Source organism: Scyliorhinus canicula, chromosome 25 (assembly GCF_902713615.1).
Source record: "Scyliorhinus canicula chromosome 25, sScyCan1.1, whole genome shotgun sequence".
Lineage (NCBI taxonomy): Eukaryota > Metazoa > Chordata > Chondrichthyes > Carcharhiniformes > Scyliorhinidae > Scyliorhinus > Scyliorhinus canicula.
In genome coordinates, this window is record NC_052170.1 from 12353813 (window position 1) to 12380552 (window position 26740).

General features: G+C 50.1%; 1 protein-coding gene across 2 annotated transcripts; it reads left to right on the top strand.

Moving 5' to 3' along the window:
- Positions 1 to 762: 762 nt before the first annotated feature.
- Positions 763 to 17227, top strand: LOC119956989 (serine protease 52-like). 2 transcript variants are annotated; one of them, XM_038784567.1, is made up of 5 exons: positions 763 to 1333; positions 5529 to 5703; positions 12140 to 12420; positions 14183 to 14331; positions 16460 to 17227. In XM_038784567.1, exons 1-5 carry the CDS (start codon positions 1276 to 1278, stop codon positions 16853 to 16855), a joined length of 1059 nt encoding a protein of 352 aa, XP_038640495.1. In that variant the 5' UTR covers positions 763 to 1275; the 3' UTR covers positions 16856 to 17227. The 2 variants fall into 2 exon arrangements, with proteins under 2 accessions (XP_038640495.1, XP_038640496.1); XM_038784568.1 differs by having other exon boundaries at positions 1251 to 1333; positions 5581 to 5703.
- The last annotated feature ends 9513 nt before the right edge of the window (positions 17228 to 26740 follow it).

Here is a 26740-nt window from a genome sequence, read left to right on the forward strand (position 1 = left end):
TTGTTATTGGGCCACATCATTAGTGACGCTGACTGTCATGGAGCAATGGTTAGACTCAGATGGTTGGTTGCATGGCACTGGTTTAGTACAAATGCCACTTATCCAATCCTGGATGTTGGACAAGTCTTCCTGATTGTGGGCATGGGCGGTTTCATTCTCTGAATGGAACTAAACTAATCAGCATACATCCCCCAGTTCTGACCTCTGATGGGGAAATGTCAATGATGAAGGCCATTGGTTGCTAAAGATGTTTGGCCTCAGAGTCTGCTTTGTGAAACTCCGACAGCACTGTAGCATCATCTAACCAAACCTTCTCTTTTCAGTGATATATTCCCATTATATAATGAGGTGCCTAAACAACTACACAATACCCAACAAATGACCTGAAACTTCATTGTGGCTTTTTTATATAATAAATATACTTATTACTTTTGATTGTAGGCTAAGAAACAACAGATTAAACCCACGAGTGGACATGAGCAATATCCTGAACAATGGTGGGGTGAGATCGGGAGGAAAGAACAGGCACTGCTTTGATCGTGTGGGTTAACCTGAGCTCTAGAACCATAACATTGCTACAGTGCAGAAGGAGGCCATTTGGCCCATCGAGTCTGTGCCGACCCTCTGGCAAGAGAACCCTATCCCCGTAACTCAGCCTAACCTGCACATCTTTGGACACGAGGAGGCAATTTAGCCTGGCCAATCCAACCAATTGCACATCTTTGGACTGCGCTCCTACTCTGAATGTGGGATCTTTCCCATCCTCTGATTAAAATCTCATCCAGAAGCTGGCAGCTCCGATGGTGCAGCACTCCCTCCGTATTGCACCGAGAGGGGGCATCTAGAATTTTTTTCTTTTTTGCTCTAATCTCTAGCGTGGAACTATGCACCTATAACCTTGAGTCTGAGATGGGAGTGCTACACACACACACCGCCACGGCCAAGATCGAGTGACCTCTGACCATCTCCTTTCACTGCCTTGAGTTTTAATGGGAGCAAAGCCCCAAAACCTTGCGCTACAATCAAATCCAGAATTTGGGACACTGAGAGCACTGGAACTGGTAGTTCACAAAAACAAACCAATTACAAAGCAAGGGAGAATAATTATGTCACATTATTTTAATTTCTAAAACAATGACCTGCTATGAAGGAAAGTAGTGATGTCATAATACAACAAGCAGTTACATTGCAATGTGACAGAGAAACCTCCAGAGATTGTGCAGTGGTTTTCAGAATGGCACTCCCTATATTTTTGTTGCCAGTGTGGGGGAAAAAATGAAATTTTCTTTTATTTGTGTGTTGATTTGGAACCGACTCTATTGGTGTTGCCCTGGTAAGTGTGAGTTCTGACTCTTTCAGGTTGCTGTTTATAATGTGTCACAGAGCTACAGGTCAGTACAACAGGGCCATTCTGTGGTATTATTCAATTCCAGCCTTGGTCACTGTCTGGAGTTTCCAAGCTCTCCCCGTGTCTGCGTAGGTTTTCTCCGGTTTCGTCTCACTGTCCAAATATGATTGGATTGTCCATGATAAATTGCCCCTTGGTGTCCAGGGATCATAATCTTTATTAGTTTCACAAGTAGGCTTGAATTAACACTGCAATTAAGTTACTGTGAAAATCCCCTCGTCGCCACACTCCGGTGCCTGTTTGGGTACACAGAGGGAGAATTCAGAATGTCCAATTCACCTAACGGCATGCCTTTTGGGACTTGTGGGAGGAAACTGGAGCACCCGGAGGAAACCCATGCAGACACGGGGAGCACGTGGAAACTCCACACAGACTGACCTGAGCTGGGAATCGACCCCGGGTCCCTGGCACAGGATTGGATTGGATTTGTTTATTGTCACGTGTACCGAGGTACAGTGAAAAGTATTTTTCTGCGAGCAGCTCAACAGATCATTCAGTACATGGGAAGAAAAGGAAAGTAAACAAAATTCAAGAAAATACATAATAGGGCAACACTATATACAATGTAACTACATAAGCATTGGCATCGGATGAAGCATATGGTGTAGTGTTAATGAGGTCAGTCAACAAGAGGGTCATTTAGGAGTCTGGTGACAGTGGGTAAGAAGCTGTTTTTGAGTCTGTTCGTGCATGTTCTCAGACTTGTATCCTGCCCGATGGAAGAAGTTGGAAAAGTGAGTAAGCTGGGTGGGAGGGATCCTTGATTATGCTGCCTGCTTTCCCCAGGCAGCGGGAGGTGTAGATGGAGTCCATGGATGGGAGGCGGGTTTGTGTGATGGACTGGGCGGTATTCATGACTCTCTGAAGTTCCTTGCAGTCCTAGGCCGAGCAGTTGCCATACCAGACTGTGATGCAGCCCGATAGGATGCTTTCTATGGTGCATCTGTACAAGTTGGTAAGGGTTAATGTGGACATGTCGAATTTCCTGAGGAAGTATAGGCGCTGTTGTGCTTTCTTGTTGATAGCGTCGACGTGAGTGGACCAGGACAGATTTTTAGTGATGTGCACCCCATGGAATTTGAAACTGCTAACCATCTCCACTTCGGCCCCGTTGGTGCTGACAGGGGCGTGTATAGTACTTTGCTTCCTGAAGTCAATGACCAGCTCTTTAGTTTTGCTGGCATTGAGGGAGTGATTGTCGTTACACCACTCCACTAGGTTCTCCGATCTCCCTCCTGTATTCTGACTCCTCGTTATTTGAGATCCGGCCCACTATGGTCGTATCGTCAGCAAACTTGTAGAAGGAGTTGGAACCAAGTTTTGCCACGCAGTCGTGTGTGTACAGGGAGTAGAGTAGGGGGTTAAGTACGCAGCCTTGCGGGGCACCGGTATTGAGGACTATTGTGGAGATGTTGGTGTTCGTTCTTACTGATTGTGGTCTGTTGGTCAGAAAATCGAGGACCCAGTTGCAGAGTGGAGAGCCAAGTCCTAGGTTTTGGAGCTTTGGTATGAGCTCGGCTGGGATTATGGTGTTGAAGGCGGAGCTGTAGGCAATAAATAGGAGCCTGATGTAGGAGTCCTTGTTTTCGAGATGCTCTCGGGATGAGTGTAGGGCCAGGGAAATGGCGTCTGATGTGGACTGGTTGCGACGGTATGCGAATTCCTGCGGCACATTAAAGCAACAGTGCAGCTTAGGTTATTGGGATAGGTTGGATTGGACAGAGGAGTGGACATGGGTAAAGTGCTCATTCGAAGGGCTGAATGGCTGTCTTCTGCACTATGGGATTTTATGATTGTGTTTATGGTGCTCTGTTCCAACATGCAGCAAAAATATAGCCGGATATCCCTTCAGATTAAATCTCTCCGTTTAATCGGGCAGATCGATCATCTGCTGCTACCGACCCTCAAAACATGCCAAAAGCAGGATAAAACCCATAAATCTGACTGCAGTACATTTGAAAATTTCAACACTTGGCGTGATGACCTTGGTGCATATATCTGCTCATTATCCAGGTTTGCTGTGAAAATTAAAGGGACTTTTTTTAAAGAAACTATTTTCCCCAAAAATGTGCTTTAACAAATTTTGGACATCAGGTACATTACAAATTACAAAAACACTGCTTTAGGGGGCTGGTTTAGCACAGGGCTAAAGAGCTGGCTTTGAAAGCAGACCCAGACAGGCCAGCAGCACGGTTCAATTCCCGTACCAGCCTCCCTGAACAAGTGCCGGAATGTGGCGACTAGGGGCTTTTCACAGTAACTTCATTTGAAGCCTACTTGTGACAATAAGCGATTTTCATTTCATTTCATGTTACTTCAAATGGAATGTCGAAGAGAGGTTACATTTTAATGCAGTTTCTCCATTTTGAGGTGCCTTAATGCAATTGGGGTTCAAGATATGCATTCAATGTCAGCCATACAGATCTCGGATGAAAGATTTGAAATTAAATGCTACACCAAATACAATGGAAGTCAGCTTTTCAGTCAGCATGTTCCACCTCGAGGTGCCTCCTTGAGGCATTCCTAGATTTCAATAATGAAATAAGATTTCAATATTGTTATTTGGAATGGGCATAGAGCTGAGTGATTCTAAACCAATTCCAGCCCCGTGGTGTACCATGATTGAAAGACCTTGGCCGGGATTCTCCCCTACCTGGCGGGGTGGGGGGTCCTGGCATGATGGAGTGGCATGAACCACTCCGGCGTTGGGTCCCCCAAATGTGCGGAGGTCTCCGCACCTTTAGGGGCCAAGCCCTAACATTGAGGGGCTAGGCCCACGCCGGAGTGGTTGGCGCTCTGCCGACTGGCGTGGAAGGCCTTTGGCGCCACGCCAGCCGGGGCCGAAGGGACTTCGCCGGCCGGCAGAAGTCCGCGCATGTGCCGGAGCATCAGCGGCTGCTGACATCATCCCCGCGCGTGCCATGGGGAGGGGGTCACTTCCGCCTCCGCCATAGTGAAGACCATGGCAAAGGCGGAAGGAAAAGAGTGCCCCCACGGCACAGGCCCGCCCGCCGATCGGTGGGCCCCGATTGCGGGCCAGGCCACACTGGGGGCACCCCCCAGGGCCAAATCGGCCCGCGCCCCCCCCCCCCCCCCCTCCCAGGAGCCCACACTCGCCGGTAAGGTAGGTGGTTTGATCCACGGCGGGGGGAGAAGCATGACAGCGGCGGGACTTCGACGAATCGCCGGGGGGGAGGGGCATGCCGACTGGCGCAGAACGGTTGCCGCCCCCGCCGAATCTCTGGTGTCGGAGAATTCAGGGCACGGCGGGGGATTCCGGCCCCCAGCGATTCTCCAACCCAGCCAGGTGGTCGGAGAATCCCGCCCCTGAAGTCAGCAACCTTCCCCCATTGCACCTCTGTGGCGGCTGCCCAAGCTTTAGTACATCCCCAAGCACGTAGTCCTCGGAATATGCCTGTCTGCAACACTCAGCTAAAGACACATCTCTACACTGGAAGACGAGCAAGTTCCAGGCAGGCCAAAGATTAATTGAATTAATGGCCCTTCAGCCATAGTTGATGTTTACCTCCGTGTGCGTTCCCTGGGAAATCCAGTGGCAAGAGACTGCTCAGGATGAAACAACAAAAAAACCATTGTATCTGCTGAATTTTTTTTTGTAAATGACTAGTGTAAAAGGTGGGCTGCGGAGGTCTTGTGACGCAGTGGGTTAGCACCCTCTGAGCCAGATGATCCCGTTTCAAGTCCCGCCTCCGGGCTTGATGGCCGAGGAAGGTGCGCTCGTAACGCGGCCAAACAGGCTGCAGTGTCGACCTGCAAAATCTTCCCAAAACGCGGCAATGGCTGACGGTAAGAGTGGGAGGGCTTACGGCTAGCCACGCTCAATGCGGAGTGGCTAGAAGCCTCTGGTGACCTATTCCAGGAAAGATCTCGCTGTGGAAACAGACGAAAGTAAGCCATGTGCACCACTAAGTGGGGGAAGAGACCAACAACTAGGCTGTACCTGCTTCTGATTCCGTACAATACAAACGTGTCATATTTGGATAGTGGCCGAGTGATTACACGCGATGTGAGCTTTCCTTTGAGACTGAATCTGATAGACCGTTTGTTTCTTTAAAAATGGACAAGAGGTTGTGAACCTCCCAAATAAATCTCTGCTAAGCTTTTACAGGATGTGGTGTGCCAAATATAAAATATGAAAACAACTTTGACAGAGAGATACGTCCTGGAGAGTTTCCGTGGCAAGTCCAATTGCAGTTTAACTGGAAGTATCTGTGTGGTGGCGTTATTTTGGATAGATGGTGGGTTTTGACAACCGCACACTGCGTTTTCATGTTGTAAGTATCACTGCGTCTCTGGGACGTTCAATACTTCTTTTCTTCCCTGCTGGGATATATAAGCAACCTGCAACAGGGAGTGGCACAGTGGTTAGCACAGCAGCGTCACGGCGCTGAGGACCCGGGTTCGAATCCCGGCCCTGGGTCACTGTCCGTGTGGAGTTTGCACATTCTCCCTGCGCCTGCATGGGTCTCACCCCCCACAACCCAAAGATGTGCAGGATAGGCCACGCTAAATTTCTTCATAATTAAAAAAAAAACAACCTGCAAAATAATTCCCAAGCAACAGAAAGTAGGTTCTAACTGAACATATGATTACCTAATTAGGTCTATCCCAGGGTCTTCTGGATGTGGTGAATATAATATGATAATTCACACACTCTTTGTAAGTGCAGTAGCGTTATCCGACCACTAGGGGGAGTAGCTCTGGGAATGCTCAGGAGCTTGTACAGGGCTCCACCCTTGGCTCCGCCCACGACGCCTCCCCCTAGTGCTGCTGTATAAATACCCGTGTCCAGAGTCAGCCTGCAGTTCACTGAGAGTTCATCAACGGGTAACAGGCTGGCTCTGTAGTAAGTCGATTAAAGCCTAGATTCATATCGGAAAACACGTGTCTGGTGAATTGATGGTTCCACCACTGGAATGACGAGATAGTGAGAAGTTACTCCTATTGGTGGTAGGATTAAGATCCAGAGGGCACAGATTTAACATAATTGGCACAAATTAACAATGGAGAACTAACCTGAAGTAAAGCTATTTCACGCAGTGAGGGGCTAGAGTCTGGAATGCGCTGCATGCGCTGAGTGTGGTGGAAGTAGGTCCAGTCGAGATGTTCAAGAGGGAATTCAATTGTTATCTGGAAAGGAAGATTGGGGCTAAGGTGCTGGCGTGGTGGATTATTGTTACTGGACTGGTTATCCAGAGACCCAGGGTATTACTCTCAGGACCCAGGGTCGAATCCTGCCGGATTGGGGGTCTTAAACCCATGTAGCTGGCACCAATCTGACCCATCCCAACCATCCACCCCATCGGCTTGACCCTTTCTACAGCTCTGAGCATAACCAAATAAAACTAAACACTGACTGATGAATACTAAAGAACAGCCCCTTAAAAGTGAGGAGTTGAACCAGATTTCTCAATGCAATCACCACAGTAGGACCTGAACTCACATATCTATTAACTTCATAAGACCATAAGATTTAGGAGCAGAATTGGGCCATTTGGCTCATCGAGTCGGCTCTGCCATTCAATCAATGGCTGACATGTTTCTCATCCCCATTCTCCTGCCTTCTCCCAATAACCCCTGATCCCCTTATTAATCAAGAAATCCCCTTATTAATCAACATCAGGTTTGCGCTTGAGGTGTTGTTACCTACAGGGCTACAGACCAAGAGCTGGATGGTGAAATCAGCCAAAGAAGTTCTTTCTTAGATCACCTGAACCAGGAACAGGAGTGGGCAATTTAGCCCCTTGAGCCTGCTTCACTGTTCAATACCAACATGGATGATCCAATCCTGGCCTTAACTCCACTGTCCTGCCCGTTCTCCATAACCCTTCAACCCATTACCAATTAAAAATAAGACTAACTCCTTCTGAAATTTACTCACTGTCCCAGCATCCACTGCACTCAGGGGTAGCGAATTCCACAGATGCACAACCCTTTGGGAGAAGTGGTTTCCCTTCAACTCTTTAAATTTGCTACCTCTTATCCTGAGACTATGACCTCTTGTTCTAGAATGTCCCGCAAGAGGAAACATCCGCTCCACGTCTACTGAGGCACCCTCGATTACGACGTGAGAGCGAGGTCGGTAATCAAAAGTCTTTCATCTACAGAGAACAGGACAGCATTCGAGAGAAGTGTGCTCGCCACATGGAGCCTTATCCTATATACCGTTTCCTGGGGGCGTAGCCAGAGGCGGAGTCCCCCAGGGTTCCAAGCCTCTTAAAGTGGCAAGGTATTAAAGGTCAGGTACCATTTACGGCAGTTATTAATACCGTTCATCACATCTACTTTATCCAAACCTTTGATCATCTTGTACACCTCAATTTGATCTCCCCTCATTCTTCTAAACTCCTAGAGAGTATCGGCCTAAACTGTTCAATCTCTCCTCATACGGCAAACCCCACATCTCTGGAATCAACCCAGTGAACCTCCTGTGAGCTGCCTCCAAAGCCACCACATCTTTCCTCAAATAAGGGGGATCAAAACTGTGCACAATACCCCAGGTGTGGTCTTACCAATGCTGTGTACAGTTGCAACAACACTTCTTTACCTTTATACTCTATTCCTTTAGCTATAAATGCCAATGTCCCATTTGCTTTCTTTATTTTGGGCTTATATTCATGGGCAGCACAGTAGCATAGTGGTTAGCACAATTGCTTCGCAGCTCCAGGGTCCCAGGTTCAATTACCAGCTTGGGTCACTGTCTGCGCGGAGTCTGCATGTTCTCCCCATGTGTGCGTGGGTTTCCTCCGGGTGCTCCGGTTTCCTCCCACAGTCCAAAGATGTGCAGGTTAGGTGGATTGGCCATGCTAAATTGCTCATCGTGTCCAAAATTGCCCTTCGTGTTGGTTGAGTGGGGTTACTGGGTTATGGGGATAGGTTGGTGTGGGCTTGAGTAGGGTGCTCTTTCTAAGAGCCGGTGCAGACTTGATGGGCTGAATGGCCTCCTTCTGCACTGTAAATTCTATGATTAACTTTTATGATTTAAAAAAAATCATTTTATTAATTTTTCCAATTAAGGGGCAATTTGCATTGCCAATTCACCTACCCTGCACATCTTTGGGTTGTAGGGGTGATACGCACACAGACAGAGGGAGGGGGGAGAATGTGCAAACTCCACAAGGATAGTGACCGGGAGCCAGAATCAAACCCGGGTCCTGGGGGCCATGAGGTAGCAGTGCTAACCACTGCGCCACCGTGACACCTTTTGTTTTCTTAATTACCTGCTGTACCTGCATGCTAGTTTACTGCGATTCATGCACGAGGAATCCAATACATGTCTGGAACGAAAAGTCTTTTAAAAAATAAATTTAGAATACCCAATTCATTTTTTCCAATTAAGGGGCAATTTAGCGTGGCCAATCCACCTACCCTGTACATCTTTGGGTTGTGGGGGTGAAACCCACGCAGACACGGGGAGAATGTGCAAACTCCACACGGACAGCGACCCAGAGACGGGATCGAACCTGGGACCTCGGCACCGTGAGACTGCAGTGCTAACCACTGCGCCACCATGCTGCCCTTGGAACGAAAAGTCTTAACGTTGAGCATGAAACCATTGTTGGTAAAAATCCAGCTGGTTCATTAATGTCCGTTAGGGAAGGTCTGCAGTTCACACTGGCCTATATGAGACTCCAGATCCACAGCATTGGGTCTGAAATGGCCTGGATCAGACCTACAAGGTCAATGAAAAAGGCAAGACGCTAGACGGCCCACCCAGCATCATCCCAGACACTGGAATCGACGTCAAACCCAGGCCAGTCAACCCTGCAAAGTCCTCCTCGCTAACATCTGGGGACTTGTTCAAAAATTGGGAGAGCTGTCTCACAGACTAGTGAAACAAAAGCCTGACAGTCATACTGACGGAATCATATCTTACTGAGAAAGTCCAGACATCGCTATCACCGACCTTGGATATGTCCTTGTCCCACTGGCAGCGCAGATCTGGGAGAGGCAGCGGGCGACACAGTAGTATACAGTCGGGAGGAAGTTGGCCTGGGACAACATTGGCTTCGGACTCTATGAAGTCTCATGGCTTCAGGTCAACCATGGGAAAGGAAGGCAGCACATTGGCACAGGGGTTAGCACTGGGACTGCAGCGCTGAGGACCCGGGTTCGAATCCCGGCCCTGGGTCACTGTCCATGGGGATTTTGTACGTTCTCCCCGTGTCTGCGTGGGTCTCACCCCCACAACACAAAGATGTGCAGGGTAGGTGGATTGGCCACGCTAAATTGCCCCTTAATTGGAAAATAATAATTGGGTACTCTAAATTTATTTATTTTTAAATGGGAAAGGAAAGCTCCTGCTGATTACCACGTGTCCACCATCAGCTGATGAATCAGTACTCCTCCATGTTGAACAGCACTTTGAGGCACAGATGGATCTCTGGGTGGTGACTTCAATGTCAATTACCAAGAGCGGTTCGGTAATACCACCACAGACTGAGCTGGCCGGATCCTAAAGGACATAGCTGCTAAACTGGGACTGCTACACGTGTTGAGGGAACCAACAAGAGGGAAAATAACATACTTGACCTCATCCTCACCAGTCTGCCTGCCAATTTAGCATGGCCAGTCCACCTAACCTGCACTTCTTTGGACTGTGGGAGCAAACCCACGCAGACACAGGGAGAAAGTGCAAACATCACACAGGCTGTAATCCGAGGCTGGAATTGAAGCTGGAACCCTGGAGCTGTGAGGCAGCAGTGCTAACCACTGCCACTGTGCTGGGATAGATTCAGAACAGATCTAGCAAATCAAGACTGGGCATCCATGAGGTGCTGTGGACCAGCAAGTCCGACACCCCAAAGGGGCTGGTTTAGCTAGGGGCTGGTTTAGCTCACCAGGCTAAATCGCTGGCTTTTAAAGGAGACCAAGCAGGCCAGCAGCACGGTTCGATTCCCGTACCAGCCTCCCCGGACAGGCGCCGGAATGTGGCGACTAGGGGCTTTTCACAGTAACTTCATTGAAGCCTACTCGTGACAATAAGCGATTTTCATTTCATTTAATTTTCATATGGTTCCCAGGGGACTGGGTTCTAGGTCCAATTGTAACACTGTCATGATGGTGCTGAAGAAGATGCTCCAGAACTTCCTCAGATTTTTTTTTTCTTATAAATTTAGAGTACCCAATTGATTTTTTCCAAAGAAGGCCTCACGGTAGCATGGTGGTTAGCATCAATGCTTCACAGCTCCAGGGTCCCAGGTTCGATTCCTGGCTGGGTCACTGTCTGTGTGGAGTCTGCACGTCCTCCCCGTGTGTGCGTGGGTTTCCTCCGGGTGCTCCGGTTTCCTCCCACAGTCCAAAGATGTGCGAGTTAGGTGGATTGGCCATGCTAAATTGCCCGTAGTGTAAGGTTAATTGGGGGATTGTTGGGTTACGGGTATACGGGTTATGTGGGTTGAAGTAGGGTGATCATTGCTCGGCACAACATCGAGGGCCGAAGGGCCTGTTCTGTGCTGTACTGTTCTATGTTCTATGTTCTAAGGGGCAATTTAGCGTGGCCAACCCACCTAACCTGCACATCTTTGGGTTGTGGGGGCGAAACCCACGCAGACACGGGGAGAATGTGCAAACTCCACACGGACAGTGACCCAGAGCCGGGATCAAACCTGGGACCTCGGCGCCGTGAGGCTGCAGGGCTAACCCACTGCGCCACCGTGCTGCCCTAACTTCCTCAGATTTAGGCAGGACCAAAACATGTACGGATGATTGGCCGACCCCCTCCCTCACCTGCCACGAATGTCCTCAACCCCTTTGATTATTTTAAAAAGCACTAAATGATAAAGATCGTCTTAGACAGATAGTAAAAAAGAAAGGTAAGACGTCAAATCCACTCACAAAAAGTGGGGAGTAAAGTGGATGATGAATGGAGCAGCTAGGTGGGAAAAGGTGTTGGCCGAAATTGCTAAGATACTAGAACACGAGTAAAATACTGCAGGTTCTGGAATCTGCAACAAAAAACAGAAAGTACTGGAAAATCTCCGCAGGTCTGGCAGCATCTGTGGAGAGAGAGAGAGAGAGAGAATCGAGAAAATATTTTCTCTCTCCACAGACGCTGCCAGATTTCCTGAGGTTTTCCAGAACTTTCTGTTTAGGTTAAGGTACTAGGGGTGGGCTTGATTTTCAGCGACCTCACCCGTTCGCATGGGCGGCACGGTAACACAGTGGTTAGCACAGCTCCAGGGTCCCGGGTTCAGTTCCCGGCTTGGGTCACTGTCTGCACGGAATCTGCACGTTCTCCCCGTGTCTGTGTGGGTTTCCTCCGGGCGCTCCGGTTTCCTCCCACAAGTCCCGAAAGACGTGCTTGATGGGTGAATTGGACATTCTGAATTCTCCCTCTGTGTACCCGAACAGGCACCGGAATGTGGCGACTAGGGGCTTTTCACAGTAACTTCATTGCAGTGTTAATGTCTAGAGTACCCAATTCATTTTTTTCCAATTAAGGGGCAATATAGAATGGCCAATCCACCTAGCCTGCACATTTTTGTGTTGCGGGGGCGAAACCCAGGCAAATACAGGGAGAATGTGCAAACTCCACACGGACAGTGACCCAGAGCCGGGATCGAACCTGGGACCTCGGCGCCATGAGGCAGCAGTGCTAACCACTGCGCCACCGTGCTGCCCCAGGACTTGTGACAATGACTATTATCATTCGTCATCATCCTTTGTTGAAACTCCATTTTAATACCTGCTTTCCTCATTATTCCACAGCTCCCGGGAACTCAACCCGAACTTAGTTATCATCGCTGGGACGCTTCAGCTGGACGATGTGCAGATTATTTACAAGGTTCACAAAATCATTGTGCACAAGTATTTTGTGCGCAATTTGCTTGGGGTTAGAATCCCTGACCACGACATTGCTCTCGTTCTGGTGAGAGGGCCAATTATGTTCAGCAACCTGGTGTCACCAGTCTGTCTGCCAGATGACCGGCGCTTCGATATGGAAACTGTGCAAAACTGCTGGGTTACTGGGTGGCAACTAAAAAGTGTAGGTAATTCATTTGAGTTTTTTTTTTCAGAAAATATTTTATTGAAGCGTTTGTAATTTTCACAATTTACGGCTTTAACACTTTAACACTCCTTAACCGCGCGGGCCGACCCACACAAAAAACTTAAAACCCCCGTCCTATTTCCTAATTACCCGTGTACTAAGTTCCCTGTCCTTGTCTTACATTACCATGCCTCCCATTTTCCTCCCCCCCCCCAAAACACGCCCCCCTTTCCCCTTCCCTCACCCTCTCCTTGCTGCTGACGTTCAATTTTCCTTGAAGGAGTCGAGGAACGGCTGCCACCTCCGGGCGAACCCCTTGAATTGATCCTCTCAAGGTGAACTTATTCTTTTCCAGCCTGAGAAACCCTGCCAGGCCACTGATCCACACTCCCGACTTTGGAGGCTCCGAGTCCCTCCATCCCAGCCAAATCTGTCTCCGGGCCACCGGGGAGGAGAAAGCCAGGACATCGGCCTCCCTCCCCCCTGGGCCTCCCCCCCCCCCCCCCCCCCCCCCCCCCTCCCGGATCTTCCGATACCCCAAATATTGCCAATTCTGGACTGGGAGTCACCCTCCCTTCCAGGACCTCTGACATGACGCCCGCAAATCCCTGCCAGAATCGCCTCAACTTCGGGCACGCCCAGAAGATATGTACATGATTCGCCGGGCTTCCCCCACAGCGTCCGCACTTATCCTCCACTTCCTCTAAATACCTGCTCATCCGGGCTACCGTCATGTGGGCCCGATAAAACACTTTGACCTGGATCAGGCTAAGTCTGGCACATGATGAGGATGAAAACTCTTGTCAAATCCTTTTCCCATAAATCTCCTCCCAGCTCCACTTGCTCTTCACCTCTCCGGAAGGGACCTCTTCCCGCTCCATCAACTCCTTATATATCTCCGAGACCGAGAAAAATTGGGAAGGTGTAAAATCAGCCAATGGGAGGGTCTTAAATTCAGTGGGAATGGAAGTCAGGTCCCTGGAATCTGTACGAGGTTTGTGTTATTACAACACTGTGATTTCATAGATTATCATAGAATTTACAGTGCAGAAGGAGGCCATTCGGCCCTTCGAGTCTGCACCGTCTCTTGGAAAGAACACCCTACCCAAGCTCAACACCTCCACCCTATCCCCATAACCCAGTAACCCCACCCAACACTGATGGCAATTTTGGACACTAAGGGCAATTTATCACGGCCAATCCACCTAACCTGCACATCTTTGGACTGTGGGAGGAAACCGGAGCACCCGGAGGAAACTCTCGCACACACGGGAGGATGTGCAGACTCCGCACAGACAGTGACCCAAGCCGGAATCGAACCTGGGACCCTGGAACTGTGAAGCAATTGCGCTATCCACAATGCTACCGTGCTGCCCTTAAAGATTAACAATCCATCGCCTTAACCACTCGGCCACCTCGTCCCACCATTTACATCGTCATGTTTCTTTTGTACATTGGAGTGTTAATGACTCAGACCGAGGAGTTTTACAGTTACCAGCCCCTCGGTGTACATTTGCTGGTCAGACCTTACACTGTGGTCTTTCCCCATTGCGCCTTGGCGGCAGCTGCCCCAAGCTTGAGTGCGTCCCTCAGCACGTAGTCCTGGACCTTGGAATGTGCCAGTCTGCAACACTCGGTCGAGGAGAATTCTTTGCACTGGAAGATCTCTTCTCAAACATTTGAATTCATCGCTTCCAAAAAGTCGGGCTTAAATACAGCTGATTTTCATGTGGTTTTGACCCAATTTTGCTTTGTGTGCACAGCCCGAGGTCCCATGCCTCCAATATACCACATGGTGAAGGAACATGTGACGTATCAGACGCTTGCTACCTGCGAGAAATTCTACCCTGAGAACCTGAGGAAAAATGTGATCTGCGTGACAAATTGGAACAAGAAGCAGTCTCTCTGCATGGTAATGTTTTATTCAATGCTGGTTGTTCTGTTATCCAAGAGCGACGCGTGGGGAACCTCTGTATAAAGGTGACCCCGAGCGCCTTCACAATTTGCCCCAACCAAGATAAACAGTTTTTCGCCATTTAGTAGACCTGAGGAAGGAGCTGCGCTCCGAAAGCTCGTGTTTGAAACAAACCTGTTGGACTTTAACCTGGTGCTGTAAGACTTCTTACTGTGCTCACCCCAGTCCAACGCCGGCATCTCCACATCATAGTAGAATGAAGGGTAACCTGATTGAAACATGCTCTGTAGCGACTTGACCGGGGAGGTACCGGGAAAATGTTTCCCATGGCTGGGGAGTGTGGAACTAGAGTTCCCAGGGGTTGACCACAGAGGAAAGAGATGTGGTGAAATAGCTTGTGAATCTTTGGAATTCTCTATCCCGGATGGACACTCAGCTGTTCAGTGTATTCAAGTGAGAGATCGATAGATTTTTGGATACGAGGGTAGTGTGGGAATGTGTCACTGAGATAGAACATCAGCCATGATCTTACTGAATATAGTACAGGATCTGAAGGGCCAAATGGCCTACTCTTCTTCCTGTTTCTTGTGTATTTATTAATTCCTTACAATCATTGTGCTACAGTTTCGAGTATCTTATCCGAGTGACTATCTTTTCTTATCTGTGAGCCTAGGATGAGGAGTTTTCCATCGGAGGCCATTCGGCCCCTCGAGTCTGCACCGACCCTCCAAAAGAGCAGCCCCACTCCCCCCAAACGGTCCCCGTAACCGCACCCAACCTGCACATCCCTGGACACTTAAGGGGCAATTTAGCACGGCCAATCCACCTAGCCTGTGCGTCTTTGGACTGTGGGAGGAAACAGGAGCACCCGGAGGGAACCCACGCAGACATGGGGAGAACGTGCAAACTCCACACAGACAAGCACCCAAGGCCGGAATTGAGGCCTCGCGGCGAGGCACCAGTGCTAACCACTGTGCCACTGTGCCGTTTTGAAGGGGTATTTGTGAATTGGGTTGGATATTGGAGGCAGCTGAGGGCATCTTGTCTGTGCTTAGTAATCACAAGTAGCTCTTGCTGGGGGTAGCAACCAGGTGTCAATTCCCCACTTGATAAGATTTTCTTTCTTACCCCAAACGACTGAGGCAGATTGTAGTAGCCACCTTATCTCCACAGCCCAGATCGGGAAATGTTTTTTTTTAAGCGAACTTGCCAGAATCTTATGCAGAGAACATAATTTAATAAGAAAGGCAAGCTGGTCTTTCCTTGACCGTTTATGCTGTTCCTCCACCCTGGATCGCCTGAGGGGAGGTTCGACACAGATGTTTCCTAACCCAGATTGCAAAGATAATCGAGGAAAATTCCAAAGTATTCATGTATCCCTACATGTTGGTGAGGGGAAAGACTGGGATGTGATTTGCATTGCCCCACACGGTTGGATAGCCTGGGTTAGCGTTCATTGTGTAGCCTTCTATATAAAAAGTAAAGTGGCCTTCACCCGGTGGAACAGTAGCAGAGTGGTTAGCACAGTTGCTTCACAGCTCCAGGGTCCCAGGTTCAATTCCGGCTTGGGTCACTGTCTGTGCGGAGTCTGCACGTTCTCCCCGTGTATGCGTGGGTTTTCTCCGGGTGCTCCGGTTTCCCCCCCCCCCCCACAGTCCACAGATGTGCATGTTAGGTGTTTTGGCTGACTTGCCCTTGGTGTCCAAAAAAAGGTTAGGTGGGGTTACTGGGATAGGGTGGAGGTGTGGGCTTAGGTAGGGTGCTCTTACCAAGGGCTGGTGCAGACCCTTCTGCACTGTAAGTTCTATGATTCTATCGTCTGCTTTTCCCCTTTGAGGGGGGGGTGGAGCTGACTGGTGGTGATTTAACCTGAGGATCACCACACCTCAGGCGAGGGGCAATGTCGAGAAGGCGGGGACAATACGGGGATTGAACCCAGGCTGTTGGCCTCACTCTGCAGCACGAACCAGCCAACTGAGCTGGACCAGTCCCCACTCCTATATAGTGGCAACAGGTATGGGATGGGTGGGCATTGAAGACTGCCTGTTGAATTGCACAACTTAGGTCAACACAAGTACTTTCCATTGTCTTACAGTATTCCAGATCCTTTTCTTTTCCCCCCTAGGGAGGTTACGGAGCCCCCCTAGAATGTCAGGACAAGCGCACCAAAATTTGGATCATAGCCGGGGCTGCGAGCTTCTGCAAACCATCGTGCAACTACACGGCCCTGTTCACCAGGTTCTCCCACTACCTCAGCTGGGTGCAGACACGCACCATCTTGGCGGGGAGGCCGTTCATCCCCGTCGTACTTCCCCAGAAGCCAACGGTATCCTGCCAGAAGATTAGGCACTCCGCGGACAGGAGCCTGAGAAGGAAACCGGAGAGGAAATGGGAAAACCGGAGGAAATGGAGGAGGAGGCGACCCCACAAGGTCATCTATGGGAGCAACTCGTCAAATTCGCAGCGGGACCCGTGGCCAGCCCTTGCCTGTCTCGCGCTGCTCCTCCAGAAACTGAGTTAAAAGCTTCAATGAAGCGGAGGTTATTAAATATTGAAAGGTTTCACTGTGAATTGTTTTCTTACAGTACTGGGCAAGCAGTCTTGAGTTCAATTCCCACCGTGGCAAGTCTTGAATTCAACTCAATAAATCCAGTCATTTGGGGAGGTGTCTGCCTCCGATGATTATCCTCCCTGGAGTAGGCCTCAAACCCACAATCTTCTGACTCTGAGGCAGGAATGTTACCCACTGACCCACAACGTAACGGGCCGGATTCTCCCCTTCCCCCAGCCCGGTGTTTCCCCGCGGTGCGCCGTTCGCTGGAGGCGGGGTTCCCTCTTCCCCATGCTTGTCAATGGGATTTCCCATTGAAGCCACCCCACACCGAGGGCGGGGGTGCGCTGCCAGCGGGAAGTGAAAATCCCAACAGTCAGAGAATTCCAACCAATATAGAATTCCTACAGTGCAGAAGGAGGCCATTGGCCCATCCAGGCTGCACCAAACCCAAACCCTCTGAAAGAACACCCAACCGGGCCCACTCTCTCCCCCCCCCCCCCCCCCCCCCCACCCTATCCCCGTAATCCCACCTAACCCTACATATCCTTGGACAATTTATCATGGCCAATCCACCCAACCTGCACATCTTTAAACTGTGGGAGGAAACCGGAGCTCCCGGAAGAAATCCATACAGACACGGGGAGAACGTGCAAACTCCGCACAGACTGTCACCCAAGCCTGGTTTGAACCCGTGTCCCTGGTGCTGTGAGGCAGCAGTGCTAACCACTATGTAATTTCTGGAATTGAAAGACGGTCTCAATAATGGTGACCATGAATCGTAATGGCGACCACCAACCCATCTGGTTCACTAATGCGCTGTAGGGAAGGGAATCTGGTGTGGCCTACATGTGAATCCAGACTCCACAGAAATCCACAACAGTTGACTCTTGATTGCCCTCTGAAATGGCACAAAAAGCTCAAGGGTAACCAGGGACGGGCAGCCAATGTTGGCCTTGCCAGCAGCGCCCGCATCCCATGGTGAAATTTCTAAAAGTCGTCCGATGCTGTGGGCGGAAGGAGCGAGAGTTTTTGTGGCAGGGCGTAAAGTTGGAGAAGGTGTTGGATGGGGTGAGAGCATTTCAGTATTTGAAAATGCTGCCGTGAAAGCGGAGAATTTGGTGTTCCAGCCAAAAATTCCTGTTCACTTCCAGCGGGAAGGGAGAGTCCCAGCCGCGCACGAGGTCGGGGAATCCCGGCCTTGGCGTGGGGCTTTAGGGATGTGACGGGGAGCGGGATTGGGGCACCGCTCTGAGGGCGCGATTCTCCGCACCCCACGCCGGGTGGGAGAATCGCGGGAGGGCCGAGCGACTCATTTCACGCCCCCCTGGCGCCCCCCGCGATTCTCCCACTTCCCGCTCGGAAGAATCGCCGCTCGCCGTTTTTCACGGCGACCGGCGATTCTCCGGCCCGGATGGGCCGAGCGGCCTGCCGTTTGCGACCGGTTCACGACGGCGGCAACCACACCTGGTCTCTGCCGTCGTAAACATGGGCGCCAAAGACCCGTTTGAAGCTTGTGGGGGGCGGAGAGGGGAGTGAGCACCACGGCCGTGCTCGGGAGGGGACTGGCCCGCGATCGTTGCCCACCGATCGTCGGGCCGGAGTCTCAAAGCGACGCACTCTTTCCCCTCCACCGCCCCGCAAGATCAAGCCGCCACGTCTTGCGGGGCAGCGGAGGGGAAGACGGCCACCGCGCACGCGCGGGTTAGAGCCGTCATCCGTCGTGACGTCAGCCGCGCATGCGCGGGTTGGAGCCGGCTAACCTGCGCATGCGCGGCTGACGTCACTTAGGCGCCGCCGTCGCGTTATTCTCGGCGTGCCGCTTTGACGCTACCGGAGCGCCGCTCCTAGCCCCCCGGGTGGGGGTGAATACATTGAGAGGAGCGGACTCCGAGGCCGTCGTGAAACTCGGCCGAGTTCACGACGGCCTTCCCAATCTTTCCCGGGAGCGGAGAATTCCGCCCTTAATGTTGGTGAGAACTCAACATGTGGTTCCCTGGCTGATTTGTAGAGGAATTGTAAAGAAGGGGGGGGGAGAAAAAAGATACATTTGAAAATTCATTCTTAATTATGATTGATGAGTAAACCATGGTTGTAGTAAAGACGTAACAGCACATTAATAGTTTATAAATACAGAAAAGTATTTGAAGTGGTGGGTAGTCTTTGATGGCTGTTAAGTATTGCATATGAAATATGTTTGGGGATCCACAAGCCAGCTCTATTTCCCATGGAGTTGCATTCAACACATGAATAATGCCAATAATTCGCCTCTAATGAGGCAATCTCGTTCAAAGAAGGCAGAGAGATTGCAGCCATGGGGAATGGAAGGAGGTAGGGTGGGGGTGGGGGTGCAGGGTCCTGGCTGCAGATTTCCTTGAGTCAAATTGTTGATCAAAACAGGAAGACTCGGGTCTGAACATCCAACTTCCACATCGTCAGGCTGTGCCAAAGTACTTGACGGCCAATGGAGTACTTTTGAAGTGTTGTAACGCAGGAGACACAGCTGCCTATTTGCGCACAGCAAGATCCCACCAGCAGGAATGCAATAACAACCAGAAAATCTCGCTTTGTGACGTGGCTCGAAGGATGATTATTGGCCAGGACAGTGGAGAGAGGGAGAGAGAGATTCCCTGCTCTCTCTCTCTTTTTTTTTCAAATGATGCCATTGGATTTATGTATCACGATGTGGAGAGTGTTATTTCAATCATTTTATGAATGAACATTAAAGAGCTTTAGTGACTTTTTGCCCCCCTTAAGCTGCGGATCATCTGCTAACTAACTATGTCATGTTTCAAGGAGCACTTTGCAATAATTGCCTCCCCAGATGGCAGAATAGACTCGTTCGGTTGTAACTTCAATCCCCGTGTCTCAGGGGCACATGAGGGGATTGAGATTTTAATTCCCTTGTTATTCGATTCGCAGAAGTTTGGGTATCTCCATGAATTAGTAATTATGGATTTAAATGCTGGTACCGCTTGCAATCGCCGTTGCTAAATGCATTTTTTATTTCGGTGAAATGTAGGTGACCTACTTTTTCTTCAAAATGAGTGTGGGGCAGGGGGAGGAGGGGGTGAGGAATATCAAACCTGAGAGGAGTTAGAGCTCTGCTCAAGGTCAGACCAGCAAACGGAATTTCCCCGATTACTGTATGATGGTGCTTGCCAGGGGCAGCAGTGATTAGCACTGCTACCTCACGGCGCCGAGGACCCGGGTCCGATCCCGGCTCTGGGTCACTGTCCGTGTGGAGTTTGCACATTCTCCCCGTGTCAGTGTGGGTCTCGCCCCCACAGCCCAAAGATGTGCAGGGTAGGTGGATTGGCCACGCTAAATTGCCCCTTGATTGAAAAAAAATAATTGGGTGCTCTAAATTTATTTGGAAAAAAAATGAGGGTGCTTGCCGTGGTTGCATCACATGAAGGAAACTTTCGTCAACTGTGGGGTGAGATAGGGCACGGTGGCGCAGTGGGTTAGCCCTGCTGCCTCAGGGCGCCGAGGTCCCAGGTTCGATCCCGGCTCTGGGCCACTGTCTGTGTGGAGTTTGCACATTCTCCCCGTGTCTGCGTGGGTTTCGCCCCCACAACCCACAGATGTGCAGGGTAGGTGGATTGGCCAGGCTAAATTGCCCCTTAATTGGAAAAAAAAATTAATTGGGTACATTAAATTTATAAAAACAAAAAACAAAACTGTAGGGTGAGATTGTGCCGGGTGTAGCCACCTGGGTTGGCCACGCCCCTATTCCAAAATGGATGCCCGCAAAGAGTACAGGGAAAATTGGCCAGCCACAGGAAAAACAAGCAGGTGCAAGGTTTCCTGTGTATTAAGATTTGCAGAACCCAGACAGAACCGAAACCAATAGCCATCTACATACTAATGAGCGATCCCCAGGAACAATTAGAAACATTGAATCAATCGGGACCAAACCAGACTCCCCGGCGCCAGTGGGAGCCAGGACAAAGGAAGGCCAACGGACACCTTGGGCCCGCCCAACAATCAGGGAACACCGCCAGTATTGGAGAAATCGACTAGAACGATTGGGATATGGTCCAATTAATTAGGACCAGGTCCGGGGTCCGCCCACAAGGGCGCAAAACCCCTGGGGACTATAAATTAGAGCCCCCAAGTTCAGTTCGCTCTCTTGGCAGCTCTCAAAGAACTCTTGACCGTGACTCTCAGCGAGGAGAGACCTGCCTAGCAGCTGCATCAACCAAGTAAGTCTCCAGTCAACGCACGCTACGAGATAGGCGCTCCTAGCTACTAGTCCATACCAGCTTGAAGCCTTCAGACTCAGAACTGGACAACGGCCATTGTTCCTCTGACCTGGTGGGCCATTTGAAAGCTAAGTACAGGCCTTTAGTAGCAGTGATAGTCTAGTAAGTAGAGTTTTATGCATGAGTAGGGATTGACTGTGTGTATAATAAATGTATTTGATTTGAAACTTACTAACTGGTGTATTGAGTTATTGATCAGCACTTGGCTTTGAACCTCGTGGTGGTATCAGAAAGATACCTGGCGACTCTAGAGCAAAGGTTATTAAACAGAGCAATTAAGTAAAAGCAACACTTAGCAACACGGGTGACATGCTAAAGAGTGAGAAAGGATGGCAAACATCCATACAGACAATAAGATAAGGACCGGCCAATGTGCCCAATGCTTGCGGAACTGCGCTCTACTGCGATTCAGTGAGGGGAGGGAGCGAATTAGTGAGAGTGAAACAAGTGCAAAAAGAAAATGGAAGATTGGTGGTGTCGTGTCTTTGGTCATCCGAACTATGACTATATTGCGAGCGACTCCAGAGCGATTCTCCGGGGACTGGAGAATCGCTTCAGCGGGGCCGGTCCCGGTTTCCGGGTAAATGGCCAGTCTGCTATTCAGCTCAGAGGCTGGGAGAATCCAGCCCCTCATCTCTGGAATCAATCCAGTGGACTTTCTCTGAAATTCCCCCAATATCACTACATCTTTCCTCATATAAGGGGGCCAGAATGGTGCCCAGTTCTCCAGGTGTGGATCATTATTGGCATCAGAATTCTCACGGACGGGACTTCCGGTGGCGGCGGGCGGGAGGCGGCCGCACACTGGGGGGCTCCCGTTTGGGAACGGAATTTTCAGGGTCTTAACGCCCAGTCTCGGGGGCAACGGAGGCTGCAAAAGCGGGAAGAAGGCACAGTGAGGAGAAATGTCCAAGTTGGGGGAAAAAAAAGGGCCGTGAAAAAAGTGGTTAATGGAAGTCTGGAGTGGAAAGGTCAGCGTGGGGACTGCAGGGAAAGTGGAGGCTGGGGCACCAGGGGAGGCCGCATCGCTCACAGCAGAAGAAATGACCAAGGTGCTGGCTGTGGAACTTTTAAAGCAGTTCACAAAACACATGGAAGCGATGAAGAAGGAGATGGGAGCGGTATTGAGTGGAGGAGGCGATTGCCCTGGTGAGGGTGGCGGTATCAAGCGCAGTGGCGGAGGTGCGGGAGCAAGGTGAGACACTGAAGGAAGTGGAAGAGGCATTATCACAAAACAGTGATCAACTCACCTCGATGGGGAAGGAGCTGCGGAGGGTGATAGAGACCAACAAGGGTCTGTGAGCCAAAATGGAAGACCTGGAAAACAGATCCAAGCGACAGAATCTGAGGATTGTGGGTCTGCCCAAAGGGGTGGAAGGCTCTAGGCCGACTTGAGTATTTTGCTATGGTGTTGGCGAAGCTGTTGGGGGAGCGGGACGATCCCTCCCGATATGAACTGCATCGGTCGTGGAGGCCTATACCAAAGGCGAGTGAGCCGCCAAGAGTAGTAACTCTGTTTCCGTAGGTATAGCATGAAGGAGAAAATCCTGGGCTGGGCAAAGCAGAAGCGGGTGGTGCAGTGGGCTGGAGCTGGTATACGCATGTACCAGGACTTTACGGTGGAGCTGGCGAGGAGGTGGGCTGCTTTCAGCCGTGTGAAGAAGGCACTGTACATCAGCAAGGTGCAGAGCAGCATAGTATATCCAGCTAAGTTGAGGATGACCGATAAATCCAAGGACTTTTATTTTGGGATGGCGGAAGCAGCGGAGGAGATGCGAAGGCAGAAGGATTGTGGCAGAATTGAGAATTGGGACTTGTACCGTTGTAGCCTCATGTAACTTTATTTTTTCACTGCGTGTTGGTCTATGTACTAAATGAGTCAAGGCTGTATATATTTGGACAAGGGAAGAGATGGGACTTTCATTTGCAATGATGGTTCTTTGGGGCTTGGGTGTGTATGCTGGGGTTTGTGTGCTAAAGGGGATTTCTTGGTTTTCCTGGGACCGGGCAAGGGGGAAGGAGACCCGGGTGGGGGCCTCCACGCTGGCCTGTTTAAGCCGGCCAGTGAACGGGGGTGAGGTGGGGGGAGAGGCTGCGGCCATCGGAGCTGGTAGAACAGGTTTCGGTGAGTCTAGCCGGGGTGAAAAGTTGGGGGGAGGAACCGAGGTTGGGGGGAGGAGTTTACAAGAGGAAGGGGAGGGGAGGAGTCTGGGGGGGGGGGGACTCTACAATTCATGGGTGTCATTCACGGTACTCTTTCGGGATTGGATGGCGTTGAATATTAGGGGGAGGTGGATTATATATGTCAATGGTGACCATCGGCGATTCCTGATTCCTTTCTCTTGTTCTTTTTTTCCTTGGGAGGTTTTGTTTTATTCGAGGCTTATATTGTTCTGCGGGCCATTGCTTTGGGTTTGGTGGGAGGATGGGATCTTTGTTATTGATAAGGGGATTAACATTGTATCCGTTACCGTTTGCAGTTTGTTGGCGGGGTGTAAATCTTGAAGAAAATAGAGAATTAAAATGTTTTAAAACGAGAATTCTCACGGAAGTCAGATGCCTTATTCATAAGGCCACTTGGTCACCTGACCTGCCTTTGTATTCTTCTGTGCACTAATAAAACTGAACTAATTAACTGATTGGCGGCCCCTTAAAGGGGAAATTGCTCTCTCTATAAATGTTATTCCTTTCTCAGAGTTACAAAGCCAATGCACAGGGTGGACAGGGCAAGCCTTTAATCCATCTCCTAGCTTGCTCCAAAAACCAATTTGTGGAATATGAGCTTTGCCGCTAATGGGCGAGGCACATCAGCTGGGGCCCATAGAATCAATCCTTAAAAACCGGCCTGGATTGGGGGGGGGGGGGGGGGGGGCGCTGCCCAACCTCTGCGGGTATTATTGGGCTGCCAACGCAGCGATGGTGCATAAGTGGGTAATGGACGGGGAGGGGGCGGCATGGAAGAGGCTGGAGATGGCATCCTGTGTGGGTACGAGCCTGGAAGCGCTTGCAACGGCGCCGCTGCCGCTCCCTCCGACGAGGTATACCACGAGCCCGGTGGTGGCAGCTACCCTCAAGATTTGGGGGCAATGGAGGCGGCACAAGGGGGAGGTGGTGGCCTCGATGGGGTCCCCGATATGGGGGAACCACCGGTTTGTTCAGGGGTATGGGTTGGAGAGGGGAGGATCTCGGAAGTGTACCAGGTGATGCAGGAGGTAGACGAGGCCTCGGTGGAGGAGCTGAAAGATAAATGGGAGGAGGAGCTGGGTGAGGAGATTGAGGAGGGGACATGGGCGGATGCCCTAGAAAGGGTGAACTCCTCCTCTTTGTGTGCGAGGCTTAGCCTCATACAGTTTAAGGTACTGCAGAGGGCTCATATGACTGGGACAAGGATGAGCCGTTTTTTGGGACCGAGGACGGGTGTATTAGGTGCTCGGGGAGCCCAGCAAACCGTGTCCACATGTTCTGGGCATGCCCAGCGCTGGGGGAATTTTGGAAGTGTGTAGCAAGGACGGTATCGAGGGTGGTGGGATCCAGGGTTGAGCCAGGCTGGGGACTCGCAATATTTGGGGTTGCAGTGGAGCTGGGAGTGCAGGAGGCGAAAGAGGCCGGTGTTCTGGCCTTTGCATCCCTAGTAGCCCGGCGTAGGATTCTTCTTCAGTGGAAGGATGCGAGGCCCCCAAGCGTGGAGGCCTGGGTCAACGATATGGCGGGGTTTATTAAATTGAGAGGGTGAAATTTGCCCTAAGGGGGTCAGTGCAGGGGTTTTTCAGGAGATGGCAACCATTCCTAGATCTCCTGGCAGAACAGTAAAAACAAAAGGTCAGCAGCAGCAGCAACCCGGGGGGGTTTGTGAAAATGTGAAGATTTGAATAAAAAAATTTTTTTTTAAAAACCGGCCTGGATTGGGAGTGACACGATCGGTAGACCGGTTGGGACGTACGAGCTGTACACCGCATTGTCCCCTTTTCTTTTGGCTTGAAAATACATTGCCGTTTTGATTCACCTTCCCGGGTCCCCTGAGCGTTTGGAACAGCTCAGGCATTAACATTGTTAGCCATGAGGGACAGAGAGCAGAGCATCTTTTGGAAAGTAGAATAAATATTTAAAACTTTGATGAGGTAGAGCGAGAGCAATGTGCAGGAGAACAGGACATTGGTGCGACCATACCTGGAGTATTGCGCACAGTGAGCATTGATTCCAGAGATGATGGGTTTGTCTTCTGAAGTGAGATTGAGCCGGTTGGGCCGATACTCTCTCGAGATCAGAAGAATGAGAGATCTAATTGAGGTATAGAAGATGATAAAAGGCATTGACAAAGTAGACGGACAGGGGATGCCTCCTCTTGTGGGACCCTCTAGAACGAGTGGTCACATTTTTACAATAAGGGGCAGCAGATTTAAAACAGAGAAGAAATTACTTCTCTCCAAGAGTCATGAATCTGTGGAATTGGCTAATAATAATCTTTATTGCCACAATCAGGTTTCCATTAACACTGCAACAAAGTTACGATGGAAATTCCCTCGTCGGCACATTCCGGCGCCTGTTCGGGTACACAGAGGGAGAAGTTAGAGCATCCAATTCACCCAACAGCACGTCTTTCGGGACTTGTGGGAGGAAACCGGAACACCCGGAGGAAACCCAGGCAGACACAGGGAGAACGTGCAGACTCCGCACAGACTGTAACACAAGCCGGGAATCGAACCCGGGACCCTGGAGCGGTGAAGCAACAGTGCTAACCACTGTGCTATCATGTTGCTACCCCCAAAGTGCAGTGGATGCCAGGGCACTGAGTGAATTCAAGGTGGAGATAGACAGATATTTAATTGGTAACGGGTTGAAGGGTTATGGAGAACGGACAGGAAACGGAAGGTCAGGAGGAGATAAGATTGATCGTATTGAATGATCGTAGGCTGGACGGTCTGAATTGCTCCTAGTTCGTATATTCTTAGAACAGCATGTGATTATTCTAACAAAGAGCTGTCTTAGATACGTTGAGCGGATGGCTTCCTTCTCTGTTGCAAACCTCGACTGTTCTACAAAATACGTGGGTAGGTCTGCGGCTAATTGCAGTTACGATGGTGTCACTGTTGCTGCCGCTTTGAGTAGCTCGCAGCATACATATCTCATTCCCATGTCCCATTAATGTAAGTGCATCAAAGCCAGGATTTACCGAGTGTTTACCCTAAAGCCCGGATTTGCTAAATCTGAATACAACAGTTAGGATTAGCTAAACATAGAATTAAGATGGGATTTAGTGAGTCAGAATGGGCAGGGTTCACACAACAGCTGACTGTTTCTCTTGCACTGACTTTGTAATAAGCTATTTTGTTGAAACAGCACGGTCCGAGCAATAAATTATTTATTACGGAGTCAGGATTTTTAGGGCAAATTAAAGAGAAATTGGGGCCGTTTTGGGAGATACTTCGTTGCAGCCTTCTCAATTTTGTGTCTGTGGCACTCCGTGTCGGTGACGTTTGAACGGAGGCGATATTTGTTGCGATGGAAACATCTGCAGGAAATTGTAACTGCTCCATTTTCACTGTTCCTCGCCCAATTGTGTCTCTTCCTCTCCTGAAGTTCTCGGGAA